This window comes from Salvelinus namaycush, chromosome 41, assembly GCF_016432855.1.
Source record: "Salvelinus namaycush isolate Seneca chromosome 41, SaNama_1.0, whole genome shotgun sequence".
In the NCBI taxonomy this organism is placed as follows: Eukaryota; Metazoa; Chordata; class Actinopteri; order Salmoniformes; family Salmonidae; genus Salvelinus; species Salvelinus namaycush.
In genome coordinates, this window is record NC_052347.1 from 12,766,830 (window position 1) to 12,783,023 (window position 16,194).

Below are 16,194 nucleotides of genomic sequence, written 5' to 3' on the forward strand. Positions count from 1 at the left end.
TACTGCCTTCGTATGTAGTGCCAGTCAACAGATTGTTGATTCCTGTGCTCTCTGTAACTTGTCTTGTGCTCTGTTTTGATGTGCAGCCAGCGCCCTCTGCTGGTGACTCAGGGAAACCAGTCCCCAATAAACAGCCTGACCTGACTGCAGGTAGGAATACCAGCCCTTTCTCTCATTACTGTTACATACCACAACATTTCTCCTGAAACTTCACCTTTCTAGTTTGATTTGTGCTTATTGGTAGAAAACATCCTGAACACCATTCATTTAACTCTCCAGTGTGTTTTCTTGTCTAGTGGTTCTGGGTGCTCCTCGGAGGCCGATGGTGAACATACAGAGACCAGGGGAACAGCAGTTTGTCTCCCCACAGTTTGTACGTCCTCAGCAGCTACTGGAGGGCAAGGTGAGACTCAGACACAGGACAGACACAGGACAGGCACCGACAGGACAGGCACCGGACAGGACAGGCACAGGACAGGACAGGAAATATTGTCCATGTTTTCCACACATTACAACTCATGATTGTATTTTTCTGTGTACTCTGTATGCCACAGTGAAATAAATGTATCTATTAAAAGAAAGGAGGACAGTGAATAGGCCAGTAATTGATGTCAATGTGATACTCAACTCCTCCCCTCTGGTGTAGGATGCAGAGGCCATCTACCAGTGGCTGAGTGACTTCCAGTTGGAGCAGTACACTGGGAACTTCATCACGGCCGGCTACGACGTCCCCACCATCAGCAGGATGACCCCAGAGGACCTGACGGCCATCGGCGTCACCAAGCCAGGCCACCGCAAGAAGATCTCAATCGAGATAGGAAACCTCAGCATCCCAGAGTGGCTGCCTGAATACATCCCGGTAAGGTCTTACTGATGCATGTGTCTGTCTGTCTGCTTTTGTGTGCAAGTCAGGTTTTACATTACTTTCATAAAGGTTTCAACTGTGTAGGTCTGACTGTGACTCTTCTCCTACTCCAGGCAGACCTGGGGGAGTGGCTGAGTACCATAGGCCTGCCTCAGTACCAAAGGAAGCTGTCAGAGAATGGCTATGACTCCATCAGCATCGTACGGGACCTGACCTGGGAGGACCTGCAGGAGATAGGCATCACCAAGCTGGGCCACCAGAAGAAGATGATGCTGGCCGTGAAGAAGCTGTGTGACATCCAGAGGGCCATCCTGGCTGCAGAGTCTGGCCAGGGCACGTTGCGCCGCAAGCCCCCTGGAGCCCTTCACCTGGTCACCATCGAGCCCCCGGACAGCGCCTCCGACTGCCCCTCGCCCCACACCCCCAAGATGCTGACCTTCCAGGACAGCGAGCTGAGCGCTGAGCTGCAGACAGCCATGTCCAGCCACTACCAGGAGGGCCTGGCCATCAAGAGTGCCGTGGGCATGTCTCGGAGCCAAGAGAGCATCGACGCCCGGTCCAGGGGCTCAGGGCGCTCCCAGGACCCCCCCACGGCCTCCATCACTCCCCACAGCCGCTCACAGGAGAGCCTAGGCAGCAGCAGCACCTCCACCAGCCTCAGTGCTGACAGCAGCCCTGCCAAGGAGAGGAACATTCCAGAAGGCTGGGACCAGAGGTCCATACTACAGCAGCAGCTTCCCAAGCAGGTCCCCCTGGGGGCAGCCACCGTGTTCAAGTACCCAGCCATCCCAGCCAAGCCTAAAGGCCCTGGGTCTCATTCCCTAGGCTCCTCTCCCCAGGGCTCCCCGGCCCAGAGGGGCTTCAGCTACCTCCACTCCCACTGTGGCAGCACCGACCTGGACCACGGCTCGCCCACCAAGCCCTTGGCACACACCTACCACGCCATGACCCTGGCCCCGCCTAAGAAGCGCAGCCAGAGCCTGACACGCTATGCCCTGTCAGACGGCGAACCAGACGAAGAGGATGACGACCTGGCTCCGCCCTCTAGTACCCTAGAGTCCTACGCCACCCTGACCCGCCGGCCCGGACGCAGCCAGCTGGCAGGCATGCAGACCACACCCGTAAAGTACGGCACTGTGGGACGTAGCCAGTCCTTTGCCGTGCGCGCTCGTAAAAAGGGTCCCCCTCCAGCCCCGCCCAAGAGACTGAGCTCGGTGAGCAGCAGCCCCAGCGTTGGGTCCACTGAGAATATGGCGCCCTCTCCTGGGGGGGTGGAGACAGACAGCCCAGGTAGCGTGAGGAGCATCGCAGCCTGTCTGGAGGCCTCCACTGAGGGGAAGAGCCTGTCCAGGCCCAGGCTGGACCTCCTCCAACCAGAGCCTCCCCTCCCCAGCCTCACCCCCTCAGGACTGGAGCCCAGAGAGGCCTCCGCAGGGATGAGGAGGAGGGTGCAGAGTGAATGTGTTCCAGCCCAGACCGACATCCCAGACCATTACCCAGACCCAGAGCGAGGGGTGAAGTCAGACTCTGAGGAGGAGGAACCTAAGGCACCGGGGTTGGATGGCTCCTCATCCCCTCACAATAGCTCCAGCGAGTGTATCCCCTTCGCCGAGGAGGGCAACCTCACCATCAAGCAGAGGCCCAAGGTAGGAGGGCCGCCCAGGGCCGAGAGCACTGTGGAGATCCCGGCAGACAAGAACCGGCCCACCAAGACAGCCCTGGAGGTGCCTGAGTTTAACCTGAAGGAGTCAGACACTGTGAAGCGGAGATACAAGCCTAAAGACCATGCTGGCAGCTCTCCCACCAGTGACAGTGAGGGCCAGATAGGGTCAGACTCCAGTCCAGGCAGCAGGCCCCAGTCCCAGAGCTGTGAGGAGGTGAGTCTGGTCAGTCTGAGGATCAGTGAGGCCAGTCTGGAGGGGCTGGAGAACCTAGCAGTGACAGGCACACCCCTCAAACCCCCCGTCTCCCCCAAGCCTCACAGCTCCCACGGACCCCCCGTCACAGCCCCAAAACCGTCCCGACACAGTCTGGCTGCTGCTACAGGTAACTTATTACACGTGGAAGCTCATTATTATGTCTTTCTGTTTTTATCATCAATTCTGAGTTTCTGCTTTTGCTTCCTGTCCAACAGCCATAGTGCCGCCCACTATGACTGTCAACGTGGTACAGAGTCTTGCCTTCTCAGCCCCACCATCACCCACACCCAGCCGGTGTCCCCCAGCCCCAGGGCTTCAGTGCCAGGCAGCCCAGACAGGCAAGCCCCAGGTCTGTGTGGTCGGCCCAGGCCCAGGAGTAGAGTCTGGCCCGGGGTTAGAGGTGGTGCAGCAGCAGAGGCTGGAGCAGACCAGCACCTCTCTGGAGGCAGCACTGCAGGCTGTGGAGAGAAAACTCACCCAGGAGGACAGCACTGACGGGTAAGAGAACAGGATAAACACCTCACCATTTCCTGTATTTACAGGCCATATAAACTCTACTGTTTATGTGAACTGAAGTAGCATTCATGCAACATTGTATCTGTCCCATTATGGTGTCTGTGAGAGCATGGGCAGCGCCATTGAGGCCATCTCCATTTTGAAGTAGTCAGTTTTCTTCTACTACTTCAATGAGTTAGTAAACAAACTGAAAGGTTGCATACTGCAGCTGGAGTGTGTTGTCTGAACAGGTATAAAGCCAACATTGGTGATTTACTGTCACTTGCAGTTATGGAATGTTTGCTCAGGTCCCACCTGATGACCTGGATGGAATTATGTGATCCTTCCTTAACCCATATTTGACTACTTCAAAATGGTGAAAGTCCTCAATGGCACTGCCCTTGATAAAACAGGCTTTTGAGCATTAGAGTCCTCCTATCTATCTCCATGACTAAACCCTGCTTCTTTTCCACCTCCTGACAGTGGGGCTAACACAGTGAAGTCAGCGGGCAACATTCTGGATGACATTGGCAACATGTTTGATGACCTTGCTGACCAGCTGGATGCCATGCTGGACTAAGCCCTCTATCCACTCCACTGACCAGCCTACTGACCCTTGACCCTTCACCTCAGGAAGTACTAATGACCATGAGAGGGAGAATGGAGCAGGTCACCCCACCTAAGTGTTATCTCCGACCCCGATGCCCTTAAAACTACAGACCAACCCCCACCACCAGACTAACAGAAAACATATGGGACTACATTGTAGGATGTGCCATGGACTGGGATGGTTTTAATGAACAGTGTGGATCCATCTCCCTCCTCCCTGCCTCCATGTTGCCACTTCCTCTCCTTTCAACACCAGCACTTAACTCTGCTCTACAGTGCATTGCCATCAGTCACAACAACCCTGTTGGTTTCAACACAGGGCCTGACTGACTGACTGACTGTAGATACATGAGGGGTGGACAACATACTGTACCAGTACACCGTTGTATTGGGTTGTTTCATATAACACGAGTTAAACTGTGTTGGCCTTTTTATTCTACCCAGCATCCTCCATTTCTTCGTCTTGTTGGTGTGCCTTTCTTCCCCTCCTTTCTCACAGTATCCACCTCTGTGTAAAGTCATTGTTTGGCCACTGTAGCAGTAGAAAGAGAGAGAGAGAGAGATAATGGGGAGAAGTGGAGTGTTTTTATACTGGCCTATAGAGGAACCATTCCTAGACAGAATATTACTATACAATACCATTTGTATTAGACGCTGTATCTGTCATTTGACCTTTGTATTTCACTATGTCTGACCATTTCAATTGGACCTTGTTGATATTTTCAATACTCTTGTATTTTATCCATTTTCTACCAAGTTGACCACAATGAAAGTGTGTTTGTGTCTTCCTCAAGGCATGGTGCCAGTACGTTTGTGCTGTTAAAATCTTTAGTAATCATTCTTTAGTAATACAGAATGACTAGATGCTATATCGTGTCTGGTTTTATGAAGCTATGTAAAACATGTAGAAGTGCTGGATAATATTGTTTATACAAAAGGGAAGAAGACCTTAGCTTGTCAAAGCATATTTAGCTGTCGTCACTGTCCACACTGTCAATATAAGGAGTTATACGTGCTTTGTACAGCCAAGGGATGACATGCAAGATATTAATAATGTACACTATTTTTTAAAGAAAAAATAACATTTTAATGTAGATTAGTCCAACTAGTATTTAAATTAGAGTATCTAAATATGTATATTGTATACTTATAGGTATATCTGGGAGCAGAATCATATTCAACCAAAGTTCTTTGTACAGATTTTCCTTCTATATTTTCAATATTTCCATAAAATGCAGAACCATTGTTAAGGGGTTCTGGTCTTCCTTATTGTAACATGAATGAAATGAATTATCTACATGGTTAAAAAACTGTCTTGTTTTTTTCCCCTGTCCACGAAGCATTATATTGCTATGTTCCATATTTGGGCATGCTAGAGTACTTCTAGCAGGGGGAATGAACTCTTCTATGCTGTGTTTCTGTCTTCCTCATGAACTTTGAAATCATTAACCCTGACTTGTATGATTGTGTATTGTCCTCTGTACTGTAAATGTTTGTGTCGTTTCAGTGTGAATGTGATCCCTGGCTGTAACCTGGGTTTCATCTCTGTCGTTCTCAGGAATGTCACACCTACTCAGTTCAAGCTGCTCTCACATTAAACACACACACCTGGCTTTGTGTTATGGAAGGAGGAACAGTGGTTTTGAAGAGGTGAGGTGAATGAGAGCCTTGCGTGAATGTGAAAGAGGTCTGTGTGTCTCAGACGGAACTGAGACCTGCTAGAGGCACCTTATTTAAGATGGGTCTGTGGATATATGTTATACTGTCTTGAGTTATCAACATGTCCTTTTTCATCCAACTGGATCTTCATTTGGTTACAGTTAACCATTAAATATTCAAGTCTGACCCTGTGGACTTCTCTCGTTCATTTCTGGATTTAAATATCCAGAAGCCTTTTAAGAGTGGGTGCATTTCATGTACACCTTCATAGCACAGAAATAGATTCCTAACATTTCTTACTGTAGTCTTAATTTAAATGGAGAATCATGGGACAACAATGGTGAGATCTACAATTTAATACAGTATAGAAATAACATGAACAGTTAAAGAGCATGACACCCCCATACAATTCAATAGTCAAAATAGTGAATCTCAGTCATTCTCAATACTGAACATACACATAACATTTAGTGAAGCGCACATTTATATTCTTATTAAAGAAAGAAATTATGTTTAAGTACATCTACGTAAACGTAAAAATGTGAAAACCTCAAAGCATTTTGACAATGGCAATAAAAAAACTCTGAAATGAAAAGTATCGCAATATACAGTGATAATGGCAATGCTATGGACGTAAGGTTTTCAGCCTTCATATTTATTGAAGTAAGACTGGTATGGATGGACACTGCACCAACATATCATTCCCCAATGACTGACTGACTGTCAGTGGTTGTCGTTCATCAGGTTTTTGCTCCCTAAAAGGTTTGCCGATAATAGAATCTACCACACACCCAGAGCTGATTAGTGAAGGTGCTGAAGGCAAAAACTGGAGAAACATGAAAAAGTCTCCGCACACTTCCAGTCAGAAGCAAATGTCTTCTGAAGCTCGACTGACCCAAAGCTCAGCTACATGAAAGACATTTGCATCTGACTGGAAGTGGGAAGAGGTTTGCTATTTGGTCACTGAAAGGTGATAGACTAGACAGGTATGTAAGTGGCTGGTCCCATTCTCGTTTAAGGCGAGAAAAATATTGTTTAATGTGTTTCAATGACTGATTAACGTGTAGAGGAATGGCCATAAGAGAGACCTACTCCACTATACCGACAGGCACCAGGCTATGACCAGCAGGGACTTCCAGGGTCTTCTGGGCATACACACCCAGGTACAAAACACACACAACCACCTCGACACATGAAATGGAATACTTCAAAACTGATTTTTCAAATCGCAATACAAAGATTCTGATCTGATGTAGCTGTTTCCTTTCCAACATTGGCATATTCGTCTATATATTGGTAGCACATTTATAGCATCTGGAATATAATACAAATATATGTGTATATATTTTACATACATATACCTGTATTCTCCCTCACCAATAGTTAAACTGCTGGTTTTAATGAGTCATAGAAAACATGGGGCTTAGAACAACCCCTCTCTCTCTCCTTCACTGACCTCTCTGTGAGTATCTACTGTATGTGGCTGTGTGCAGGGTGAGGTGCTCTATCTACAGGTTGCTGAACAGTTCATTTTTCTTGCTCCAGTCCATGGGCGGGGCCCTCTTGTTGGAACGTTTCTGGTGAGCACGCTCCTTAACCTGCTGCAGGGACATGTTCAGACCCGGGATGGCGCCCATGATCACTGGCTCAGACAACTGACCAACCAGGGAGGAGAGAGAGGGGTCAAAAGAGAGTGTGAGAGAGGAGCAGAAGTAGAGAGAGAAAGCACAAGAGACACAAGCCCTGTTTATACCTGGTTCTAAACATGAGTACTCTGTACTGATCTTGTCCGCATTCTGATTTTGCCAGCATATTTAGACAGGTGTAGATGACTAAAAGACACATTGTGAACTGATTGTGATCTGATCTTGCGTCACACACGCAAGTGTAAACAGATCTGGATAGTGAAACCATTTAAATCATTATCCCGCCCTCTAAAATAATTGACAGGTGACGCCATTGACTTATGGCATTAATGTATCTTAAAATAAATACATATTATTTTGAAAGAATATCTGTCAAATCATTTTCATACAGGGAGGGACCAGGATATCTGGTCACAATGTGGACACAATAGACGGATAAGAGATGTAGATGCAACGGCTACAATGTGGACCCAATAAGAATGTGGATAAGATCCCGACAAAGGACACATGTTAACACCAAGTATAAACAAGGCTAGAGAGAGAAGACATTTATATTTTGATATTGTAGTAAAGCCTATTTTACAAGTGTGCTCAAATAATAGACACTATACATTACTGTATAGATGGATACACATTCAGATCATGAGACTTCAGCAGATTTATAATGCTGCTTCACATGTGTTTTCAGGGAGGGACTTACCTCTGTGGACGGTGTTGTGAGTGAGGCGTTGGAGGAGGTGTTGCTTGGAGACGGGCTGATTGACAGCTTAGAGTCCTGCTCCACCTCTTTGGCCAGTTTTCCATTTCCATTCACCTGCAGTGGACACACAGACAGCAAGCAACAAATCAGATCAAATACAAGTAGCCAAAGTGAGGGTCAAGTTTGAGAGAACTCTCCATGGAGAGTCTGGCTGCAATATTATGTTTGCCCACAGAGAGGCAGACTTTCCTGTGCCCCATACACACACTGTCTGACCATGCTGGTTGGGAAGTTGTATGATATGTCTCCCTAGGCCAGTAGAGGCAGCAGCAGCAGTTTACTAGAGCCTACTGGGGTCAGAGCATTAGAGAAGACCCAATCACCCTGTTCTGCCATGTCAGTGCCTACCTCACCCTAAACTAAGATAGCAGGCGTAAAAAAACGTTCTGTTTTTCAGGGGAAACATAAATTAGGTTGAAAATACTGCATTCCTGAAAACCGGAAACATCCGCTTTTTACCGTCCCCATGGAGAGTGACCTCCCCCTAACTTCTCTACAACCTCTCAACTCCTCTCTCTCTCTACCTTTCCCTCACCTCTCTACCCTGCCTCCCATCTCACTTAGTCCAATGTTTTGACTGTTAGATTTGGGGCATAAAATGGTCAATGACTAAGGACTAGGGTCTCACTACTGACCTGCGCCTGTCTTCTTTACATATGAAGTCTATTAGCATACTATTAATGTAGTGGAGTTAACCTAATGAAATCTTCTTCGGTTTGTGGCCAGTGGCCCGACTCTGGGTTTATCTGCCTGTTTGGCAAGCCTCCAAATCACTGACCATATCTAGATTATATCACAACACACAATAGAGAATCCCCAGATAATACAGTGGGCTGCTATCATATGTCAGATCTCTCTCTCTGTTCCTGAGTCTCTACAGTACAGTAGGTGGTAGGTGTGGGCTGGTCTGTCCCCGTACTAAGGGATTATGTACAAATACCTCAGAGGGATTAACATGGTGCTGATGAATTCTCCATGCCTAAACAACAGTGTATTGCTTTCAACTTCTTGTTATCCAGCATTACCATGTGAACCCTCTATACCCGTCTACCAGGTTCTGAGCACACATTTGAGGGCTACACTAGCCCTGGTACTGTATATTACAGTCACCTGAACCTGGTTCTGTTCTGTCAGGGTAGACTGCTCTCCTGGCTTCCTGAGTGAATGTATTCAGATTACACAGGATTTACATATAATATCAACACAGAGAGTAAGATACCCTCCCTGCCTGGGCCAGCCTGCCTGGGCCAGCCTGCCTGGGCCAGCCTGCCTGCTGGAAACAGTCTGTTTTATTCATTAATGAGTGAGCTGGAGGGAGAATGAGAACCAACCAACACAAAGTAAATTATATGAAGCAATACACACACTCTACAGTCCTATAAAATAATACTAGTCCACTCCCTATGAATGCTCAGCTGATAGGGTGCCTGTCAGTGCCAAAGCAGAAGCAGTTCATCCACAGTGTTTCATTTCTAGGGGCTGACCTGTCAGTGACCTCCACAGTGTTTCATTTCTAGGGGCTGACCTGTCAGTGACCTCCACAGTGCCAGGAAAAAAGACTAGTGTTTTTGGAAGTCCACTCTGTGGGAGCGCAACTCTGTCTGTCTGTCTGTCTGTCTGTCTGTCTGTCTGTCTGTCTGTCTGTCTGTCTGTCTGTCTGTCTGTCTGTCTGTCTGTCTGTCTGGCTGGCTGGCTGGCTGGCTGGCTGGCTGGCTGGCTGGCTGGCTGGCTGGCTGGCTGGCTGTTTCCCTCTCAAATGTTAGTTTTGTATGATATTAGGTCAATAAGGTATTTGGCATCCAAGTCTTACCGTCTTTTCCATGTCTCCGTTGACAACAGGCTCAGGCAAAGATCCTGAAAGCAGAAGAGAACACTGCTCAGTCATGGACTCCACACAAACTCACACTCCATCCTCCATACCAGCTATTCACAACCATTCAACAACATCTAATCATGGCAATTCTCCAATCTTATAGTCAGTCCTAAATATCCTGTAACTGTCCCACCTCCGTCAAACACCAGAACAGAATTCCAGAGTGACTCATATCCCTGCTCCAGAGAACGGCTCCTATCCAGTTCAGGTTTCATCCCAGCGACACCTACTCTGTTACATAGCGCAGGTATGTGTAGGTCATCCATTATTCAAACAGGGTTCATCTTCACAGAGATGTTCTCTGACCCTGGTTACCTGCCACGCATCATCACGTCCAAACAAGCTGCTGCATATGAAACCCAGTACCCTAGTAGCCTACCTATATCAAATAGCCCTGGTAAGAAACTGTCCTCTAACACAAGGATATTAAGGAATGGTTTTCACTTGGCTAAGTCAACCACAGAAAGAGACAATACACTATATCTAAACCTGTGTGTCTATCTAAAACAGATACAGTTGACTGATGAACAACTGACCCCTGGTCGGAGCTGGTGGAATACTAAGACGGACCCTTACCTGCCATGCTTCAATTCCTCTCACACAGGCAGACAGACAATCGGTGAGAACTAAGATAGTAACCTGTTATCATCTAAAGATAGCCTGACCCTGGACTGCGTCCCCCTGGGCTGTTCTGAGACCTGTTGAAGCTGTCTCTATGTACCTCTGTGCTCCTTGGGTCCCTCCTCACTGTTTGCACACGGACAAGAGGCTCTTCAGTCCCAATACAGCTAACACTACAGGCTGAGAGGCCACTTGGAGCCAGCGCCTTGGAAACCAAACACAAGTGCTGGCCAGAGGGGTGGTGAGAGGGGAGTGTGGAGTGTGTGTCCATCCATGTGTGTGTGTGTGTCTGGCCGCGTGTTTGCGCACACATGTATGTGTGTGTGTGTGTGCGTGTGCGCGTGCGTGTACGTGCTTGAGTGTGTACCAAAGTCACGGTGCCTTCTGAGTGGGCAACACGAGAGAGCAGTTACCTGGGCAACGCAACAATGGAATTTTGCTCCTGTTGGGCATTTTTCAGTCAGGTTTAGAAGCCGATAGCAGAAACCAAAGGAAGTTAGATAGGACTAAGACCTGACCATATATCCCCCTGGATGGAACAGGAGTTCTATTTCCTTTTACTGCTTCTCTATACTCATTCAGATGAGAGGACACAGCATGTCAATCATCAGTACACTTTGAGGTGTAACCGTGCCAATGGATAGCTGTCAAATCAAATCAAATGTTATTGGTCACATACACATATTTAGCAGATGTTATTGCGGGTGTAGCGAAATGCTTGTCTAAACAACCAGTGTGGACTCAGAATACAAGAACATTCCTCCATGTAAAACAGAGGAAATTCTTATCACAACAAAGCAGCTACTGTATTTTTATTGGTGCACTAAAGAAGCATAAAACTCCCAGTTAGGTCAAATAGCATGAAAGACACTAACTGACAGGGGCGGCAGGTGTGGTTAGGGCGTTGGGCCAGTAACCGAAAGGTTTCTAGATCAAATCCCAGAGCTGACAAGGTAAAAATCTGTTGTTCTGCCCCTGAACAAGTCACTTAACCCACTGTCATTGTAAATAAGAATTTGTTCTTAACTGACTTGCCTAGTTAGATGAAAAATAAATATGCTGTACTTCTACCCACCATCTTATGAATACGATGGCACAGACAGGTAACCTTTTTAATAAACAGCCTCTTTGGGGGTGTTTGCAGCACACACACTGACTAATATGTATGTCCCAGACACAGAGGGCACCGATTTCCTCCACACCCATATGGTTGTCATAGCGTCGGCTGGGCTGGCATCATCGTTCTATGAGGCCGTTGGCATCAGAATGGCACTCAGAGTAGCCAGCCAAGTGCTGTCATGGGCCACCGCCCTGTTTCAACAAGTGTTACTTGGGCACAGTTGGCCTCCCAAGCCAAACACAGCTTGACGTTTATTGTCATGAATCTTGCCTTGGAGGCAGAAACAAACGATTCCCGCTAGATGGGCCAGCTACAAAGTAATTATTGACTATATTGTAAAAATGTATGAAAGCAAAGATGTGCTTTTTGGTCTTATTTTAAGGTTAGGGTTAGCAGTGTGGTTAAGGTTATGATTAAGGTTAGGTGAAAAATCTGATTTTAAGACTTTGTGGCTGTGCCAGCTAGTGACTACTCCGCAGAGCTGCCTCCAGGGCAAAATTCATGACAATAAATGCCAACCTTCAGCCAGACTCTCCGGCACTGGAATCAATTTACAGGCTGTGGCTCCCTCTAGGGGCTTTCAGAGGTACAACAGCCTTCTCTTTGTGAAGAGCTCAGTGGTTGTTGGGGGAAGTTGCCCCTAGACAGTTGGGGGAAGTTTGCATTTAGCCCCTAATAGTGGTTGACATTCAGGGAAGTTAAGCTGATTCTAGATCCGTACCTAAGAGTTAGGATTTTGTACCTCGAGCAAACAACGTGAGGGGACAGGAAATTAGATGAGCTCAGTATCTGTGTGTCTCTGTGTCTGTGTTCCTTGGCAGAGAGAGAGGAGCAGAGGAGCCTGGCCAAGCAGTCAGACAGACCCTTAATCTGCTAGTGTTTACCAAGGACAGGGGGACAGGGGGGTAAGAGATCAGGCCTGAGAGAGAAACCTCTGGGGATTATAGACATTGAATGAGGCTGTTAAAGGAGAAGTAAGTGGTTTAATCATTACCTGCCTGCCTAGTTAAATAAAGGTTAAATAAAAAAAATGATTAGGTGATTGCAGAGGCAAAACGCTCCCTACACTGTGAGGCTGACTCAGATCTGATAATGATTCCCATGTCCGTCATGGATCGTGTGAGTGAGGGGCTTCAGAGGTCTGTCCTTCACACACACAGTGAGGAAGGTGCAAGCTGATAACGTCCATTGTGTGTGAATGCTTGGACACGTATGTCTACAGAAAGGACTAATCAGCCAAACTGCATCAACTGAGTTCTGGCCCTTTCTTGTGGATCTCTGGTCTCACCTGTGATGTGTTCTGGGGTGGGAGCGACTCTGCACCTCCTGAAGAAGGCATCTGTGTCTGTGTCCACAACCAGTAGAGAGGTCTCCTCACCACCAGACTTGATGGCTGCCACCACCTCCGAGTGCTGCTTCCCCTCCACTGTCATACCATTCACCTGGAGAGAGAGGGGGAGAGACGGAGAGATAGAGGGGGAGAGAGACAGAGAGGGGGAGAGGGCGAGGGGGAGAGAGAGAGGGGGGAGCGAAACAGAGAGAGAGGGGGGGAGAGAGGGAGAGAGAGAGGGGGAGAAAGAGGGGGGCAGAGAGAGAGGGGGGGAGAAGGGGAGAGGAAAGGGGGGGAGAGTGGGAGAGAGAGGGGGGGAGAGAGACAGAGGGGAGAGAGGGGGAGAGACAGAGAGAGGGGGGAGAGAGGGAGAGAGTGTAAGGAACTTCAAAACACACACAGACACAAGAGTCATGTCTGCACAAATCAGCTCATGAAGCATTAACTCCTTAGTTGTATAAGTAGTGTAACTATAGTTTACCAAGTCTAAACGGTGACGGCTAGTCCAACAGCCTAAAACTACAGCTTTCCCTTTCACATCAGCACCATAGTTTGTTCAAGTAACTAACTATTTATGGGAAACTATTTCTTGCATATTTCCATTGTTCTCACAATGAGGATGATAACCTGTTTATCAAAGCTAGGACTCAGTTTTCAATATTATCAGTCTGTTGTCCAGCAGGAAATCCTGTCTCTCCACACAAACACAGAATATGCTGCTGCACACACACACAGAGAGGAACTGAAGCTCTCCCAGGGGCTTGAGAAATGAGTGTTAAACTCTTCACTGTTGCATAAGAATCTGTAGTACGTAGTCTGAATACAAATTAAACATTGCTTAAGAGAACAGTGTACAATTCAGAGAAAACATAAAGGAGTGCAAAACATTCTACTTTCCTTTCTCTTCATACAGTAGGTTATTAGATAGCAACAACTGCTAGTAGCCAGAGAGTGCTAGCAACACCATCTCAGCCATCAGGCCATTGGCCCAGCATATGTCATAATGTCATCTGTTCCCCAGACAGCTGAACATTCTGAGGAACCACTGCTGAGATAGCATGTGTGTACTTTGTTTGTGTGGGTTCTGTGAGCTCTAAGTGTCTATTTTATGCACGTGTGTGTGTGTGTGTGTGTGTGTGTGTGTGTGTGTGTGTGTGTGTGTGTGTGTGTGTGTGTGTGTGTGTGTGTGTGTGTGTGTGTGTGTCTGTGTGTGTGTGTGTGTGTGTGTGTGTGTGTGCGTGTGTGTGTGTGTGTGTGTGTGTGTGTGTGCATGTGTGCATGCGTGCGTATCTTCGTGTGTGTGCATGTCTGTGCATGTGTGTATGTGTACGTGACTTGCCTAATTAAATAAAGGTTACATAAAAATATAAAAAATAATTATGTGTCTGTGTACGTGTGTATGCGCATGTGTGTAATGCGTGCATGTGTGTATATCTGTGTCGGTCATAGGGTGGGCCTGCCTGTCTACCACAGTCCCAGGAAGGAGACAAAACAATACATGCTTGGGCAGTAACAATAGCTGTCCATTTAACAGAAATAATACAGTCCTCAGTGGGTGGTGGGTGGGGTCCGCTGGGGGATGGAAACCCCTCTCTGTCTCAAGCATTCAACTCTCTTCACTTTCCTCTCTCCTTTTCTATGCAGTCTCTCATGGCTGCTGGGGTATAGCAGAAACTCATTTACAAAACAGTGGCTAGAGTAGAATGAGGGCAGCCAGGCAGCCATACACACCTCTGACAATACACACCCACCCACCCTGCTCTACAGTACTGAGTAATGAGCAGGATAGACTGGGGTGGTGGAGTGCAGACAAGTCACCAGTGACAAAGCTGGATTATCCCAGTCTGAGCTAACTCCCAGTGACAGTGTCCACCTCTCCCCTCCTATGAGATTAGGACCCCACACAGAGACTGTTACTACCACTCACAGTCCTCCTCACTCTACACTTCAACTTCAACATGACTGAATTGTGCCACGGCCATTAAAGACAAGTCCCGTAGTTTTAGAAAAGCTTGCATGACAAACATAATTATTTTCATTAATACAATATTATTCAATTTACTACTATACAGTAATAATAGTACTGTGCATTGAATACTACTAACAATAGTAATGTACTATTACTATACATAGAATAATAATAATACAGTATGATGCCAGAAGTCAAAGGTGAGCTAGATAGTTACCTGTACTATCATGTCCTTGGCCAGCAGGCCTGACCTCTGTGCAGGTGAGTCCTCATCCACTGCTCTGATGTACTGGCCTGGTCTGGCCTTCTCACTGTGCAGGTTGAAGCCGTAGCCATGAGGCCCCTTCTTGATCACACACAGACGCGGCCTGAGCTCACTCTGCACGTCCTGATGAAGAGATGAAACACAGTTAGTTGAATATTAGCCTGTTGGAGAATCTACTTTCTCCTTCCATCTCCTGGTTTCCTGTGCTAAGACAATGAATCACATTCATAGAACTTACAAGAAATGATTGACATTCACAAAAATATGTTTTTCCTTTACCATTAATATCTAATACATCCCAATATCGGGCGGCAGGTAGCCTAGAGGTATTGGGCCAGTAACCGAAAGGTCGCTGGTTTGAATCTCCAAGCCATTGATCAAGACAGTTAACCCCCAACTACAACTGACGTGGATGTGAAGGGGTTGGGTTAAATGCGGAAGACACATTTCAGTTGAATGGATTCAGTTGTGCCAACTGACTAGATATCCCCTTCCATTTCCCTTCCTTCCCCTTCCCATATGTCCAGTATGCTGATATGGTATAAAATGCAGTAATAGACTACATTTAAGACCATGACTCTGACATTGATGATCAAATCAGACTAAAATTATACCAGAGGAAGGAAAGGAGTCTGACAGAATAGGAGGGTGTACAGAGCATGTGACTGGAGCTGCGTTGGTGTAGGGAGGACTGTGAGGGGCAGGGCAGGAGCCAGGAGGCATGGAGCCACTACCCCGGCCTGAGGAAGGGCCAGTTCCTGAGGGCCAGGCCCCTGCGTTGTGTGAGCCCAGTCAGCCCAGTGAGCCCAGGGCAGGACAATAGCAGGCTGGGAGGTGACCCCTGTTCTCCTGCCTCTCTGAGATGACAGGAAGACATAGCACTGTATTGTCATCCAGGAAAAAACTCGACCAAGTCCAGCTACTCCCATCCGTCGGTAAGAGAACACAAGTAGTGTCTTTTTTTAGTAAGGGGACAAAGCCTCAGGGAATGTTCAAATGTAGGTGCAGATTTAAATACAGCACAGATATAGAACAGGAGCCAAACAAATGACACAATCATAAT

The 16,194-nt window shown here is 47.3% G+C and overlaps 2 protein-coding genes across 3 annotated transcripts in view; one reads left to right on the forward strand and one right to left on the reverse strand.

Annotated features, from left to right (window-relative positions):
- The window catches only part of LOC120034102 (caskin-2-like), an 88,982-nt gene extending 83,249 nt beyond the window's left edge, over nt 1-5,733 (forward strand). Inside the window, exons 14-19 of the mRNA XM_038980537.1 lie at nt 87-150; nt 297-403; nt 647-859; nt 979-2,911; nt 3,000-3,282; nt 3,763-5,733. Coding sequence (XP_038836465.1) covers nt 87-150; nt 297-403; nt 647-859; nt 979-2,911; nt 3,000-3,282; nt 3,763-3,859 — 2,697 coding nt within the window. The 3' untranslated portion in view covers nt 3,860-5,733. The remainder of the gene's footprint in view (nt 1-86; nt 151-296; nt 404-646; nt 860-978; nt 2,912-2,999; nt 3,283-3,762) is intronic.
- A 155-nt stretch (nt 5,734-5,888) lies between these two features.
- Nucleotides 5,889-16,194, reverse strand: part of LOC120034193 (Na(+)/H(+) exchange regulatory cofactor NHE-RF1-like) — a 34,148-nt gene continuing 23,842 nt past the window's right edge. For both annotated transcript variants that reach the window (XM_038980661.1, XM_038980662.1), the window contains exons 2-6: nt 15,084-15,254; nt 12,856-13,009; nt 9,764-9,807; nt 7,894-8,007; nt 5,889-7,202 (exon numbers count right to left, since the gene is read on the reverse strand). In XM_038980661.1, coding sequence (XP_038836589.1) covers nt 7,056-7,202; nt 7,894-8,007; nt 9,764-9,807; nt 12,856-13,009; nt 15,084-15,254 — 630 coding nt within the window. In that variant the 3' untranslated portion in view covers nt 5,889-7,055. The remainder of the gene's footprint in view (nt 7,203-7,893; nt 8,008-9,763; nt 9,808-12,855; nt 13,010-15,083; nt 15,255-16,194) is intronic.